The 17,218-nt window shown below is 47.9% G+C and overlaps 1 protein-coding gene across 3 annotated transcripts in view; it reads left to right on the forward strand.

Annotated features, from left to right (window-relative positions):
- SYNGR1 (synaptogyrin 1) overlaps positions 1 to 4,142 on the forward strand; it is a 31,297-nt gene extending 27,155 nt beyond the window's left edge. For all 3 annotated transcript variants that reach the window (XM_069102846.1, XM_069102847.1, XM_069102848.1), the window contains 2 exons: positions 551 to 696; positions 2,969 to 4,142. In XM_069102846.1, the coding sequence (XP_068958947.1) occupies positions 551 to 696; positions 2,969 to 3,067 (245 nt within the window). In that variant the 3' untranslated portion in view covers positions 3,068 to 4,142. The remainder of the gene's footprint in view (positions 1 to 550; positions 697 to 2,968) is intronic.
- The last annotated feature ends 13,076 nt before the right edge of the window (positions 4,143 to 17,218 follow it).

The following is a 17,218-nucleotide window of genomic DNA, read 5'->3' on the forward strand; positions in this document are numbered from 1 at the left end:
CCCCCCTCTCTCTGTCTTTCTCTCTCTCTCTCTTCCCCCTTCTCTCCCCACCCTCTCTCTCTGTCTCTCTCTCTCCCTCCCTCCTCTATCTCCCCACCATGACTTATGTCTACACCCATACCTCTGCATCCTACCCTGTGCTTTAATGACTCCCTACATGGCTCTTTTTCTTTCATCTTTGGTATCTCTCCCTTTGTGTGACTATGTGTCTCTCTTCTATCTCTCTCTACTTCTCTGTGTGTGTGTGCTTCTTTCCCCTCCTCTGATGCCTTCTTTCCTCCCCCCGATGCCTGCTTTCTCCCCCCTCTGATGCTTGCTTTCCCCTCCTCTGATGCCTGCTTTCCCCTTGATGCCTGCTTTTCCCCCCTCTGATGCCTTCTTCCCCCCCCGATGCCTGCTTTCCCCTCCTCTGATGCCTGCTTTCCCCTTGATGCCTGCTTTCCCCTCCTCTGATGCCTTCTTCCCCCCCCTCTGATGCCTTCTTCCCCCCCCACCCATGCCTGCTTTCCCCTCCCCACCACTCGCCACTGTCTCTTCTGGGCTCCTCTAGCCTTCTGGGCATTCCTCTGGTTTGTTGGTTTCTGTTTCTTGGCCAACCAGTGGCAGGTCTCCAAACCCGAGGACAACCCTCTGAATGAGGGGACAGACGCAGCTCGAGCCGCCATCACATTCTCCTTCTTCTCCATCTTTACCTGGGTAAGTTGAGACCCTTTGCTTCTAGTCCAGCTACGAGAAATCATGTTTTCCTTCCTCTAGGCTAGTCTCAGCAGGAGTCAGCTAGCTGCAGGCAGAGCATGTTGGGCTCTGTGATACTTGAACCACTGACTGCCAGGAAGTCTGGTGAGGCTCGAGGGAGGAAAGGGGGCCAGGATTTGGACCACGGCCTACACCTGGTTGTTAGCTTGGCTGCCTACCCACACCGCTGTCCCTCTAGTGAGAGAGATTACTTCCTTTTACTCATTGCCTCATTTTGCCCCTCTGTAAAATGTAGAGAGACCATCCCATGTCAGGGTTAATGGATGAATATCCATAAAACCCAATACACACACAATCATAACAATGCTCCATGGATACAATCTTATGCATGAGTTAGTAGATGGTGTCATGAGTTATTGTGACTGAAATGATAGATCAGCTGAGGGCCCATCTGCTCTTAACCCTCTTGCCATTAAGTAGGCTTGTCCTTGGTTGGCAGACAGTCCATCACTAGCCCTTCCCACAAAGCTTTTCCAGCTTGGTGAGACCCACCACAGTTTGGTGCCTGCTAGCAAAGTCTTTGAGAGCCAAAGGTCTTCTCTGCACTGCTCTGCAGGAGAAATTAATAACAATAATAAATTTGTGTTTCCATAGGGCTTTACTAAGTGCTGTCTTCCCTATGAGTAAGGCAAAGAAAAGGCTACTCTCCCCATTTTACAGATGAGGAAACTGAGACTTAGGGAGATGAAAGCATTTGCCCAAGATCACCCAGTGAGCATAGCTAACATTCCCCCCTCAGTCTTGGCATTAGTCTTCTGATGCCAGGTTAAGTAAATGTTTGCTGCTATGCCATACCTGTTGCCACCCAGCATTTGGCCAGAGCACATTTCTGCATTAACTGGAGGGGTTGTGGGCCATGAAGGAGCTAAGCATATGAAGGTCTAACAGAATGACTAAAATTGTGACCAACCTTCCAAACCCAGGTGTCCAGATGATCATCTGCCCCTTATTGTCCTTACTGGCAGATACTACAGTTAAGGCTCTGGGAATGTCTTGCTTTGACTGGATGGGGTGATAAGAATGGACAAGCTGGTCACTGTTATTATAAGGCAGAGACAGACAGATAGACAAAGGAGAAAGAGACAGACAGACAAAGGAGAAAGAGACAGACAGAGAGGGACAGAGACAGAGAGAGGAGAGAGGAGGGAGACAGAGAAGAAAGAGAGGGAGAGGGGGGAGAGACAGAGAGAGAGAGAGAGAGAGAGAGCGAGAGAGAGATAGAATGGAGGGGGTGGGGGGAGAGAAGAAGTACAGATAAGAGAACACCAGAGTCTTTGGACAGTGACCAAGTGACCTGCTTCAAAAGAAGAGCTTGGTGTCCTATAGAAAAGGGTGTTTACTCACAGTCCAAGGTCATTAAGCCTCTGATTGTGTCTACTAGCTTGAGAAACGACATGACATTGCTATTGGTCTCTAAATTTTCCTGATCCAAAGACAACTATATCCCCTTGTAACCCCAGTGCCTCATTTTCCAAACGTGCAAGGCACTATTCTTGGTGCTGGGGATGCAAAGATAAAAAGCATCACAGTCCCGGCCTTCAGGAAGTTTCCAGCCTAATGGAGAAGATGAAATGCACAAATAAGTCAGAACAAAAAGCATCCCTTGTGCCCCAGGCAGCCACCTGCCTTGTCTGCTCCTGCTCCCGACCCTGGCCCCTCGTGTCAGTTCTCATACATCTCCACTGAAACCAGAGGTTCCTCTTTTCCAAGAAGCCTTTGGTTATCAGTGACCAAAAGCATAGTTGCCATAACCTCATTGAGGATTTGGTGGCCTGGGTAGGAAGAAGAGAGATGAGGGAGACAGCTCCCAGAAGCCCCTGGCCTCTTCCTCCAGAAGGGTTAGTGTGGGCATCCAGCCCTGTGGTGGCAGAAAGGACATGGGGTCCAAGGCAGAAGACCTGGGTCTGTCTCCTACTTTGGATGCCTGCTTCCCCCAAGGCTTGAGGCATGTCCCTTCCCTTTCCTGGGCTAAGGACATGCTATCCTCTGGCTAAACAGGCAGGCGTTGTGGGGTGGTGGGAAGAGTCCCAGGGTTCAAGGGAGAGGATCTGCATTTGAATCCTGGCACTATCATTGATTCCCTGAGGGACCTTGGACAGTTCATTCGCCCTCTGCTGGGCCTCCATTTCACCATCTGTAAAAGTGGGGCCTTGAAGAAGAGGCTCTCTTTCAGCTCTCTGCCCACCCACTCCACCTTGCTCTCTCCTTACAGAGCACGCTTGCGTTCCTGGCCTCCCGGAGACTCAAGGATATCACCTTTCAGGAGGAATACAGCACGCTCTTCCCCACCCCTCTTCCACCTCAGCCCTGATTCCCCTTCTCACAGCTGCCTGACCTCCCAAGGCCTCAGGACAGACACTGTGGCCCTCTGAGTCCCTGACTTGGGGTTGGAAGGGAGAGGGGGTTGGCATGTGCAGGGGCAGGGCAGGGGCAGAAGTCAGAACAAAGATGGGTCCGAGAGAAGTTGACTTGCTCCTCTTACCCCTGAGACTGAGTTACAGGGTGTCCATACCTGCACCTTGGTGGGGTCAAGGGTCTAGCACCCATCCTTGCTAATTAAGGGATTCACTTTCCTCAACTCACCAAGGGATGATGAAGCTCTGGAGAGTGGATTCCCAGAAGGATCACAGGACCAATCTGTTCATTTCTGTAGATCAACAGAAGGGCCAAGCAGGTTAAAATATGTATGACAGTTGGTCAACACATTCCCTTCTCAATAGGAAAATCTACTTGGGAGATGCAATTCAGATCAGAAAGCCACTTGGCGAGATTGGAGAGAGTTGGAGCAAGAGTTAGGTGCCATGCATGGGTCTTCCTCAGCCCCAGCAGCCTGAGGCGCTGTGTACCTTCTGTTCGTGTCTGGCAGCCATTCCCGTGTGGGTGAGCCAGAGCCCCCTCCAGCCTGGACAGCATTGGATAAACGTTTGATGCCTGCTCCTTCTCCAGCCCTTCTTCTTGGCCTGGGCTCTGTGCAGACCCTCCCACCCTCCTGGGTGCATTCACCCCTCAGATACCAGAATCTCCATGATTCCTCCTATACGGTTACTTGACGGGTGTTACACTGAGATCAGTATCCCCTTTGGGATCTGAGGAAAGCCCTTTTCTTCTATCCCTGACACCTCTTCTAGGTTCCTCTTTGGTTCAGTCATCTGCGCAAACATTTCCCCTCAGAATGACAGCAGCAGTTGTGCCCCACTCAGGGCCGCTTCCAGAGTGGGGGCTTTCACCACTAATCAATAGCACTGATTTCCTATCCCTGCCCACACACACTGCCCTGTGAGAAGGGTGGGTGCAGGGGGAAAGGCAGGGTGTGAGCTCTGGGCCTTTAGGAAGCTTACGTCTGGGAGTGGGCTAAGACACAGAAATAAAGAGAATGCCAACACATATTCACTGCCCTCTGGATGAAAGAAAGGGGATCTACGGTAAGATGAGCTTCGGCCATGCCGGGGCATCTCTGAGCCCCCTCACAGATCATCCTGCAGGAATTCCTCCTGCGCCATCACAGACCTTCTTTGGGAATCTCGGGTAACATCTCCTGAAGCAGCCCACTCTCTGGGCCAGCTCTAAGGCTCAGGCAGATTCCCCTCTACATGCTCTAACCCCTGCTTCTCATTCTAGCACCTGGGTCCTTTTCCATAGGATGGATCTCCAGACACTCTTCTCGCGTCCCCTTTGGGGTTTCTCTCCTCTAGGCTGAACAATCTTGGCCCCTTCAGGTGATTGGCTGGTGAGGGGATCCTCTTCTGGATCTGTGACATAGTCTCCGCCTTTCTGGAGCACGGTGACCATCTTCCCTTTTCCCATTCATGCACCCTCTTCCCAGCCATGGCCACTGCTCCCTGCCCCACTCTTCTTCCATGCTTTTGTGAGCTTTGAGAACCCCTGCAGCATCTCTCCTTCCTGCCCCAGCCTTCCTGTCAACAGCCAGACTCTGGCTGAACCCCCTAGCTGGGAGGAAGGTTACTCCAGATACCTGTGTCTACAATAGCCTGGCAGCATCTCTTTGGGTCTTCCTAGGACCCTCCCGGTTGGATTGGGCAGCCGTCTCCTTTTTCTAACCATTCCTGGCATCAGGCAGCTTGCTCCATGTGTACAGAAACCATTCTGAGCCTGGCTGTCTGGGCAGCTGGATTGATGTGGGGCTTTACTGAGCAATCTTCAGGACTCGCCACATTTCCCAGGGCTATCGGGGAAGCACCCTCAGTGCCTGGATCCCTTTGCCATGACAAAGCCTGCTGGGAATTTTCTTTAAGGCCAGTCTAATTTCTTTCCAGCCCCCTGACTTGTTGAGTCAAGGCTCAATGTGATGATGCCTCTTAGCAGCTGCAGCAACAAAGCTTGTCTCTTCTCTTAGATCAGCTTGTCCTAGAGGGATAATTCCCATCGATCTATATAAATTCGTATAGTCTCAGGAAGGGCATCTCCTGACCTCGGCCCCTCTGCCCTCCGGCAGCATGAAGGAAGATACATCATGCTGAGGCTGCCTCTTCTCAATCTTCCTCAGAATGAGAACAGTAATAATGACAGGACACATTTGCAGAGCATGGTCAGGTTTAACAGAACAATTGCCTCACAACAACCCTTCAGAGAAAGCAACACAAATAACAGCATGCTCATTTTACAGATGTAAAGCTCTTCCTTGACCTGCTGCTTCTGACATCTCCAACAGTGCCCTCCACCAGGAAGCTGGCTGATTTCAGTGGGTCATTCCCAGAAGGCAGCCTTCCTCATCTGTCACTTCTGCTCCCTTTTAGGTGCTAACTGGTTACATTTTGGGCACTAATCCTGCAGAGTAGCATGGTGCATGTACTAACCATTAACAGTGACTAACCTGGCTTTTGTCTGTGTGTCTTCTCCCCTCCCTGGTGTTCCCTCTCCCACCCTCCTGCCTTTGGTCATCCATTCCCTCCCAAGGTGGGCCAGGCAGTGCTGGCCTTCCAGAGGTACCGGATCGGCGCCGACTCAGCCCTCTTCTCCCAGGACTACACGGACCCAAGCCAGGATTCAAGCATGCCTTATGCCCCCTATGCCAGTGAGCCGGAGGCTGGGCCCGACATTGGCGGCTCCTACCAGCAGCCTGCCAATGCCTTTGATGCCGAGACACAGGGCTACCAGACACAGGGGTACTAAGCCAGTGATGGGCCCCTCCCCAAATCCCTTCTGGTTCCCACACCCACTTCCCCCTGGCCTCTCCACCTCAGTGACCAGAGGCAAAGAAAGACACCCCCATTGCCTTCTCACTCCTAAGCCCCTAGCCCCAGCTGTTACACACTCACACACCCACAAACTCCACACTTACTCCTTTCTCCCAATCCCTGCCCTCATCTCCTCTAGCTGAATGGAGTATATTTCCATCATGCTGAGGTATGTGTATACTGTCCTCAAATTTTACTAGAACTGTCTCTGAATTCCATCTGGGTCCTAGGGGTGGAGAAACCAATAGAATATCTGGGGGGTGCTGACCATCCAGGAGAGAATGGGCGGTGTCCACCCTAAGGGCAAATGGGTATGGTTGGGGAGGGGGGGAGTGTGTGTGTGTGTGTGTGTGTGTGTGTAAGTGGTTGAGGGAGTTAAGAAGGTGTAAGCATATTTGGATATGATAGGTGGGAGAGAAGGATCTCAAGTTTGTGCAGGAATGGCATGGAAGGGTCCTCCTGGCAAAAGAGTCCCATCTGTTGGGGGAGGGCACTTTAATGATCAGAGCACTGGATTCAAGAATGAAAATACCTAGGTCTTTGGTTGACGAGCTTCCCCATCTGTAGAATGAAGGTGTTGGCCTTTTTGCCTGCCCTCTTAGGTCCTTCTGGCTCACGTGTTGGCTGAGGTATGACTCCCGACCCATCACAGCCTTTTCGCTCAGACCCTGGGCTCCTTTTCCAGGGTCCTGGTGCTGCAGGGCCCTTTCAGTATTGCTGCCCTTTCTGGGGTCCCTCTTGGCTTGGATGGGAAGGATTGACAGGTTTTTCCGTGCCTGGGATAGAACAGGTGCATGCCAGTGCCAGGGTCTGTCCCAGCTCCAGGGGGTCTCTGCTGATCTGTGTGTCCTCTTGGCCCCAGTGCTTTCCAGATCAAAGCCAAGGCACTCGTCACCTTCTCCGGCTCACTAACTCAAGGGTACAGGGACATCATGCTTCCTGCCCAACGATGCCCACACAGGAACTCACCTCCCTCCCATCGGAGTTCAGCTAAGTTGTTCCCATGCTGCTCAACTGCCCCCTCAAAGAACTTCCTTCCCCTTTTTATCCCGAGTTCATCTCCCCTGCAGATTCCTGGATCCCTCAGGCTATGTCAAACCACAATCACCCAGTTGTGGATCCCAGCATCCCATGGGAACAGCGGGCACTGCCTGGACATCCCTCCCCTCTGGAAAACCAGAGCAGCTCCTTCATTCCATACTTCCACCAATCCCCAACCTCATCCACCACCGCCCCAAAACAATTCCAACCCAACAATTTACTTTTGTGTCTCAGAGACCTAGGGTTGGAAAGGCCCTTCTAAAGAGAAGTCTATCCCACTGCATCATTTAAACCATCCCACATACATGGTTCATGCAAGTCAAGCTGGCTTTTATATGGTCAGACTATAAAAGGCCTGTGTGTGTCAAGCATTTGGACACTGAACCAATCATTCACTAAAACATTTCTAAAACCTCTTTCCTGGGTTCAGCCTCACACTAGATACTGAATGTGAGGAAGTCAGGGTCCTCACAGAGCTTCTGATCCCATAGTAGGCAGGGTCAGGGAGGAGTGGGGAAGGCATGTCTATATAGAGAATATGGGTTGTTATTGGGTTGGACTGGTGATTTCATTGGTAGAGAGACTGAGGAAAACTTCCCTCCCCCTCCATTGGGGGAAGGAGAAAACAGACATGTGCTGGCTCTGAAGTTTAGTCAGAGAGCACTCCTGGGGCCCCAGAGGTTAAGAATTTACCCTGGGTCACAAAGAGGATTTGAACTTAGGTCTTCTAGACTCTGAGGCTGGCTCCCTATGCATTGTGCTACCTTGCCTCTCACTGGAGAGCAAGGAGCCTTTGGCTGGAGTAAAATGCATGAGAAGTGGAAAGGGATAAAAGTTTGGAAAGGCAAGTTGAGACCTGGTAGAGAGCTGTGGAATGCCGGCTGCGTGCCCTCCCTCACTCGCTGTCCAAGGGCAAAGAGTGTGTAGACTTGCCTGTCCTTCCCCAGCATCCCAGAGGGCCTGGACTTTGCAGAAGCATCCAGTGTCTGCCTCCTCCCCAATCTCTGGAGGCTGGAGGAGCTGCCTTAGTCCCAGAGAATGGAGCGACTTTCTCAAGGTCAGGAAGGTTATTAACCTATGGGCAGTATTGCAACCTGGCTCCTCCGAGTCAAATTCAGTGTTGCTTACACTCTGCTGCCATTGCTTCTCATGACAGGTGAGGCACCTGAGTCCCAGAGAAGTCAGTGTCACACAGCAAATGACAAAGTAGAGATGAGGGGGTAGGGAAGCCTGGGCTGGCTGACTCTTTCCAGACCATTCTGGCTCCAGCGCCCTCAGACAGACCCTTGTCTCAGGGAAGCAACAGGGTTCACTGAAGGATGTAGCAACCAGGCTGCTCAGCAAGGAACACTATATATGGATGGGGAAGCCCTTCCAAGCAGAGCCCAGCTGCAGCCTCCCTCCAGAGAGGTCATGGAATAGGTTGTAGGGGAAGATGGCCAGGAGGGAAAGGGGCTGCAAACTGTGTCCTATTTGGGTCAGGTGAAGGAACTGGGGAGAAGAGAAAACAGTACAGAATGAAGCTTTTCTTTAAGTGTCTGAAAGGCCATTATTGGGTAGAGGCAGTAGTGAGAAGAGCCAGGGATTTGGAGTCAGGAGATGGGCTCAGATCTCACACTGGTTAGCCGTGTGACCTTGGAGATGCCCCTTCCCCATCTCAGCTTTCACTTCCTCACCTCTACAATGACCAAGCTGGACTGGACAGCCTCCAAATCGATAACCTGAGGACTGAGAGACCTTTAAGGTCTCCCTTGTGTTGACATTTTTTGTGTTTATGACCTAACTAGCAGCCATGAATGGAGATGACCCGGAAGCATTTGGGCTTGACAGAAGGGACAGAGCTGTTTAAAAGTAGAACGGTCTGTTACAGGAAGGTAGTGAGCCCTCTGAAGCCACAAGCCTTCCATCAGGGGCTGGCTCTGAAGGCTTTGTAGGGGCAGAGGTGGGGCCACCAACATTTCTTCTGCTTCCTTCTCTGAGGTCCAGTTTCCTCATCTCAAAATGAGGCTTTTGATCTCTGTCTGCCCTACCTCATGGAATGCTGTGAAGTTCAAATGAGGTAACAGGTGTGAAAAAACCTTCAAAATGATGTTCCTCTGTTAGAGATTCAAGGGGGTATGCCTACCACAGCACCCCCCACACACCCCCTGTCCCATGATCATCTCCAGTGAAGCCACTGGAATCTTGTACTTGGGGGCAGAATTCCTGGGCTTTCATCCTCCTAACACTGCAGACTGTCCAGGAGACCCTGGACAGAGCCCTTAGCCTCTGGAGGCGTCAGCTGCCTCATCTATAAAACAGGAGTGCCACCTTACCTACCAACCTGAAGGCAACGTGCTTGACCAGATAACCTCTGGGTATGGAGGGTTTCTTTGAGTTAAAGTTTGCCCACAATCTGGTGGGGGTCTGTGGGGGGAGGGCCGTGGTGGGAGAAGATGATGCTTATGGGTGATCATTTTCTCTCCTTGCTGAATTCCAACTCCTCATCCTCCCACCCACCCCCAACTCCAGCCAGGATCTCCCTGTTTGATCATAATCAACCCTCTGGGTACTGCCCCTGCTTTTATAAGCAGTCAGCCTCAGTTCACTGATGACTCCTCTCTGTCCTAACTCTGGATCTTTCCCTCACTTAGCTCCCAGGAGATCCCTGAGGGGCTCCAGACCTGTAGGTTTCCTAGGGTGCCTTTAGCAGGTCCCCCCTCTGTTTGATAGGACTTATAGCAAGCATCTGTTTTCTTCAATGTGAGCCCAAGGTTTTTACCTCCTAGCCTGCCCCTCCCAATCTAGTTCCTAACTTTCACACTGTTTCTAGGTCCTTGCTGCTCCCTAGACCTCCCTCAACTCACCAAGGGCCCCCAGCCCTTTCCCCTCCTTAGACCTTGCCTTTCTGCCCTGGTCCTGATCCTGGCTAAATCTGGCTCCAAGAATCCTTCATGGAAAACAGAGGGTGGCCTTATGGGTCACTTGGGGCAATGTTCCCCACTTTAAGTTATGGGAGGATAGGCGCCTGTCCCTCTGCCTCCCAATGCCACTCCCTCTGACTGCATCCTTAGGGTGTCTATAGTCCTAACTGGGTGTTCCCTACTTCCCTCTCCCCCCTCCCCGCAGCATTACTGCCTGTGTATAGTATAAATATATATTTTATATATATAAGATGTATAATATAAGGCTATACAAATATATGTGTGTGTGTGTGAGTGAATGTGAGAGTGATAAAGGATGGTCAGCTCCAGGGGGACCCCATAGTAGGGTGTTCATCTGGCTCTCCCCAGCGTATCCAGACCCTCCCCTTCCACCAGCCCTTGGCCACTCCATCTGGTTGCCTGAGAGGGACTCTCAGAACCTGTGTTGGCTCTGTCCTTTATATTTGTGCTGAACCAAGTGAAGGTGGTGACTACTGGTGACATAGCAATAAAGTGGTGTTCCAAGCCCAATGGCTGGTCTCAACTTTCTAGACATGAATGAAGAGTGCTATGGGGGGAAAGGGAACAGTGATGGGCAGAGGGTGGGAGCGTATCCGTAACTCCTCTGCCCTATTTTCCCAGGCCAAGGCACATTTACCAGCAATGAAATTTATGTCTAGAAACCCAGATGAGAAGGGACCTAGCATCCAGTCTGATCACTATATGTCAAGGCTTCTATACTCAGAAAGGAACGAATGCCTGATTTGGAGCTGGAGAGAGCTGGGTTCAGATTCTACTCGTGTGCCAGGGGGCCTCTTTCTTCATCTGTAAAAGGAGTTTAGATGAGATGATCTCAAAGTTCCCTTCCATCTTGGTCTGATCCTTCTAGCTCTAAATGCGAGAGGAGAACAGAAAGCTTCTTCGAGATCTTGCCTCATTCACTCATGTGTACTATGCCTATGTTCTATGGGAAGATACTTGGCTTAGATAAATCTTCAAGCTTGCAGCAAATAGGGAGGTGAGGAGGAAGCACTCAATAGTAGTATACTATATGACATTGCTTCGGAAAGGGGCAAAATAAAATGCTGTGGAAGGCCTGGGGATGTCCGGAAAGGCTTGTTGGAGAAAATAGAGCATTTGGGCTTTCCAGTGTTCTCTTAGCCTCAAAGGAATTATCTGGATGGGCATGGCTTGTAGACTCTTAAAACCAACAAGGCAAAATAAAAGCCAACAAGGAACCTTTATGATATCTCCTTGGGGGAAGGGCAGGGACTGGAGGAGTAGAGGCAGCTTCTGGCTCACAATACAGCCTACAGGAGAGGAGAAGAAAGCTTTGTTTAGGAACACTGAGTTACAGAACTCAAAATTCCTAAGGAAGAATCTCCCTGAACTCAGCACTTAACAGGTTTTTTATACCCTGAGGAAAATAACTTTGTTGATTTTGAAATTGGGCGATTGGATTTGAGTGCAGAACAGAGTAATCTGTTTCTCTTTTAAGAGGAACAGAGCAATCTCTTGGCCTTGGGAGAGATCGGGGGCTTGTTCTTATCTTCAGCTGGTTTTAGGAGCATGCACTAGGCTGTGGGGTGGGAGAGAGTTCCCATTCCAAGACCTGCACTTGCTTTCTCTGAAATGGAGTCACTCATGTCAAAAGAAAGTTCTTGTATCAGGAATAGGAAACCTGCAGCCTCAAGGCTACATGTAGCCCTCTAGGTCCTCAAGTGCAGCCCTTTGACTTAACTCAAACTTCAAAGAACAAATCCCCTTAATAAAAGGATTTGTTCTATAAAACTTGGACTCAGTCAAAAGGCCTCATCCAAGTGATGGTATACAGGCTCTGGGAACCTTTTTAACTCTCCTTGAATCTTCCCACTTGATCTGCCTTTAGCTTGAGACCATAAGTTTTTCCATTATCACTATGCCCAAATCTGTTACCCTTAACCTAGCCTAGGCTAGTCTGTTATCTCCAGGTACCCCAGCCTACTCAAATCAAAGTCAACTGCAAGTCATGTCATCATTTTCCTGATCCCATGGTCCTCTTCAAAAACAAAAGACAAACATGACAACAACCTGACCACCCCTAGACCCCTCCCACAATCTCTCTGTCTATAAGATCCATCTTGCCCCGATGAAGGTGCTCAGATTCTATCTGGTCCCCTTGACAAGCGTCACAAATGTCCAGATTCCTTAAGCGTCTGCCCAGGATGGCAGATATTTGTTAAACTTTGTTCTTCTTTGGCTGAAAGAAGGCATGGGTGGAATTCATTCGAGCAGGTACTGGTATGCCATTATTTGGGGTCCCTAGTACCCCTAAACCTCAACACAAGGACCTAGAAGGCCACTGGTGACCTCAGGGCCACGGGTTTCCAATCCCTGTTACATACAAAGGTGCCTCCCCAGTGCCTGTGTCCACAACTCCCTGCTAAGTGCTGAGGATACAAATGTGAATAGTATAGTCCTTGCCCTCGGAGAAAAAAGGAAGAAAGGAAACAAGCATTGATTATTAAGAACCTAATATGTTCCAGGCACATCAGCATGACCACCTTGAAAGGTATCATTATCCCCAGTTTTGCAGTTGAGGAAACCAAGGCAGGCAGAGGTAAACTGACTTGCCCAGGGTCTCACAGCTAATAAAGTATTGGAGGTCAGATTTGAATTCAGGTCCTCCTGACTCCAGGCCCAGATCTAATTCCACTGTACCTTCTTCGGCTGCCTAATTCCTACCCGTCCCTTAAAGCCCATTCAAATGCCACCTCCCCCAGGAGATATTTTCTGATCCTCCATGTATTTCTTGATAAATAAGTCTTCCTGGGGCAGCTAGGTGGCACAGTGGATAGAGTACTGATCCTGGAGTCAGGAGGACCTGAGTTCAAATCCGGCCTTAGTCACATGATATTTACTAGCTGTGTGGCCCTGGGTAAGTAACTTAACCCTGACTGCCTTGCCAAAAAAAAACCAAGCTAAGTTTTTTTCCCCTCTGACCTCACACAACACTTTGCTTTGCAATCCTCTGGAGCAGTTCACATACAATTTGTATCATTATCTACATTTGTTTTCCCCCTTCCTGACTCTAGCTTCTAGGAGGGTAAGGGGACCATGTCTTAGCTACACCTCGTCTCTTCTAGCACCCAGCACAGTAGACTCTTAAGTGTTTTTTGAGTGAATGTTGATATATGAAGATAAATATAATAAGAAATATAACAATGGAGAAATCCAGCCAAAATGGGAAATTTGAAAAATGTATTCAAGGCTCTCAAAAATGGGGGAAGGAACTCAGTTTGTATGCCCAGTCTTGGCTTTTGCCAATTGTCCTCATAAATGAGCTCACACACACACACACACACACACACACACACACACACACACATATATATACCCTCTACCCTGACCCCATCAAGGTGGGCTGTGCAGTCTGATCGGGGAGATGGAGGCCAGCAGTAAAACTGAACTTTTTGCAACTCTGTAGAGGGGAATATTGACTCTGACAGCCAGATGGAAGAACAGATCTGCTGACAGATGGAGAAACCCTATGGGGCATCAGGCCCGCCCCTGGGAAGGTGAATGACCTCACTGAAGCCAAATGGGAAAGGGGAAGGAACAGATGAGAGGGCTGGATTGGGTGGGGAAAGGGTGGTGACTGATTTCTGGAAGCACAGGGTACTTACCCAAGCTGAGAGGGAGGTAAGGGGAGGAAAGGACAGAACCTCTAAAGCTATCAGACAAAGAAGTCAAAGAGAGGAGTACGGATTTTGCATATTCCCCAGATCATCGGCGCATCTAAGGGAAAGAGTAGTTTCTGAAGTCTGAGTTCCTGGGCCCAAACAGAGGCCTCCCAGATAGGTTCCTCCTTTTCAGCTCTGACATCCTATGAGTCCTAAGCATCACTTCTTGGCAGGGAGTGACGGAGTCTGTTCTAGGATTGCGGGCAGCGAAGGGGCAGTAGCATGGACCCAGGCACAAAACCAGAAGTAGGGAGAACGAGAATGGGAGAAGAGCAAATTGTCTGGTTTAGACAGACTGGAGAAGAGGTGAAAAAAAAAAGAACAGACAAAGCTGGAAAGGTAGGTTGAGATCAGGTGATAGAAGCTTTGAATTAGCAAGTTAAGGGGTTTATACTTTTATTCAGTAACCAATGAAGAGCCATTGAAGATAATGGGATAGAGGAATGATCAGCCCATGTATTAGGAAAATTATTTTGGTAGTTATATGGATGATGGGTCAAACAGAAAGGAGACAAGTGGCAGGAAGGCCAGTTAGCAGGCTATTAAAATAGTCCAAGAGAGATGTGATAAAGGCTTGCAGTAGAATAGTTGCGGTAGGAATGGAGAGACAGGAATGAAGAAAAGTGATATAGCAGAAATAGAAAAATAGGGCTTAGAATGTTGCAATAGGAACATTTAATCTGGGTGAGACCCATGGCCATAAGTCTAAAAGGGCCCTGCCACAAAAGCTATTTTTTCCCTAAAAAGGCAATAAACCCATCTTTAAGACTTAGTCTAGGGAACTAAGGCTCAATCTGCTAACCTAGGGCTTAAAAATGCAGCCGATGGTTAGTCAGTACTTCTCAGATTTGATGGATTTCCTACTGTTACACACCAGCAACAGTGCCCAAAAGGAACAACCCGGTATCTTTGCTGAGCATCCTTTCCATGCTATTTAAATGGATTTTCTTATTAAATGTTGGAGAGTCTATGAGTGCCTCATCCCAGTTCTGAGCCTGAACCACTGGACTGGTCTGGGCCAGACCTGACCCCAAACACAGGTCTAGGGTGAGGAGTTTAAAATGACAAGGTTCATTCCTGGGGGCTAGGAAGATGGTAGTGCCAGCAACAGAGACAAGTCAGACAGAGTCTCAGATTAAGAAGATGAGATACTGAATTCAGTTTGGGACATATTTGAGGGGCAGGGCTTAGGGCTCTGAAGAGAGGCTGGGCTGTAGGTAAAGGTGTGAGAGTCTTAGGATTTATAATACTGCCAAATTTGAAGGGGCTTTAGGAATCATTGTCCCTAATCCTCTCATTTCACCCTGAAGAAGACTGAGACCTAGAGGAATCAAGTGACTTGCCCAAAGTCACCCCACTAATAAGTGGTAGCACTGTGCTTGGGACCCAGTTCATATTCAGTCACCTGCATAAAGGTGATACCTGAAACCAAGGGTAAATGAGAAAGAAGACAGTTGAGGCAAAGGACAGGAAAATGAGGATCCAGCAGAAGCAGAAATTCAATGCAATTTAACATTATTAAGCTTCTATTATGGGGCTGGATGCTGGGAATATGGAGAAAAAATTGGAATTCCATGCCCTCAAGGACTTTCCATTCCACAGGAGATAAAACATAGATATGAGATCCAATGTATTATATGCAAAGTAGCTTCAAGAGAAGACTGACCAGGAACCGCTACTATGCAATGCTGTCTCTCAAGGGACAATTATAATAATTACACAAACTAGAATGTAGTCAATAAACTGGAGTAGAGTCCTATGGGACAGCTCTGAATAGGAAGTGAAGGCAGCAGGCCTCTGGGAAGATGGTCCCAGCTCTTTTTAATGGAGAGAACGACCCAAACACAAGCAGACTCTGGACCATCACAGATGCCCAGAGGCCTGTCTCTGGGCTATGCTGATTAGATTGCTCCCAACCATCCAGATGGTTTGGTCTATAGAGCCCAGGTCTTATGGACAGGGGTCAGTCCTATGCCCACAAAGAGTGGGAAGACACATGTACAGTAAGATAGGAGGGCCCCCTCTGGCTCAAAACTTCTCCCAGGCAAGCTCAACTGCAGCACTCCCACCTTCTTGACCTGGGGCCTCTCCTTGGAGTTAGACCCCAAAGCCATTATCTCTAGAAGATAAGAACACTCCTTGATTTATTCATACAAGAAAAAATGTACACATGCTCTGTTAGTTGAGGGAAGGCCCCGAGCCTTTTCCATTGGGAAAGAGTATTCTATCAGATTAATTCAAAGGCTACAGATCTCAAAAGTCACCTAGTCTAGCCCCAATCTTTTACAGATGAAGAAACTGAGGTCCAGAGAAGGGAGGGGACTTGGCCATAATTATACAACTAGGTAAACAGCAGAATTGAGATTTAAACCTAGGCTCTTTGACTCCAAACTAGTGTTTACAAATCCCTAACATACTAATCTTCGAGATGCAGGAAGGAGAAATTAGAATCCCCAGGAATTCTAGGAAACTTCCCAAATTATAAGTTATTCTGTATTTTTTGTAACTTCATTTGTTTGTTTTTAAATAATAATAGATGACTATAATAATAAACAGCAAATCATTTTCAGTGATGGTAATACTAAAAGTTTTGGAGATATTTTATAAAAAAAATAGTAATAAATGCATGACATTATTATGAACCAATATGTTATGACAAGGTTATAGATATTTGATAATAAAAAACATTCTAAGAGTAAACATTATGCAAAATAAATGCCAGATTTATGGATCAAACAGAAAGGAGACAACTGGCAGGAAGACCAGTTAGCAGGTTATTAAAATAGTCCAAAAGAGATGTGATAAAGGCTTGCATTAGAACAGCAGTGGCAGGAATGAAGAGACAGGGATGAACAAAAGCAATATAGCAGAAACAGAAAAATGGGGCTTGGATGTTGCAATAGGAACAATATTTAATCTGGATGAGACCCATGGCTCAGAATCAGAGTGAATAAATTTTAAAATTAAATGATGCCACAGATATTTAATATTCAAAAGTTATTGTTCTTAAAATGAAGTTTTAAAACACACAAAGCATTCAGAAGGTCTGGTAACCTCAATCTTTGTTTTGTGACAAACACTCCACAGAAAAAAAGACAAAAAATTCTTTCATTTGATGTTGACATTGCCCAAAGTTTAAATGTGTATCCAAAAGCCACTTCGAGTTGAGTATTAGGATATATGTTGTTTTATCCATACAAGCTCATTTCCTTTAATAATGAAGGTATTTTGTCTATTGGACTCAGTTTTGGTCTTGCCATTGAAATTGATATTACTTTTGCTTGATTTTAGACTGATTTCATATTGAAATATCCTACACCATTCATTTCTTCTTTTTTGCATTTCTTCCCTTAAAAAGTCTTTTCATTAATGACTTTGACAATCAAGATATTTCATTCTTGGAATGGCTGAACAAGTTGTGGTATAAGAGTGTAATGGAATACTATTTTTCTATAAGAAATGATTTTTTAAAAACCTGGAAAGATTTATATGAATTTATATGATGCTGAGTGAAGTGAGCAGAAACAGGAGAAAACTTGTACACAGTAACGGCAACATTGTGCAATGATCAACTATGATAGACTTAATTCTTCTCAGCAGT

Source organism: Petaurus breviceps, unplaced genomic scaffold, assembly GCF_028583685.1.
Source record: "Petaurus breviceps papuanus isolate PSGF00001 unplaced genomic scaffold, PetGlider_PUasm1.0 558, whole genome shotgun sequence".
Taxonomy (NCBI): domain Eukaryota; kingdom Metazoa; phylum Chordata; class Mammalia; order Diprotodontia; family Petauridae; genus Petaurus; species Petaurus breviceps.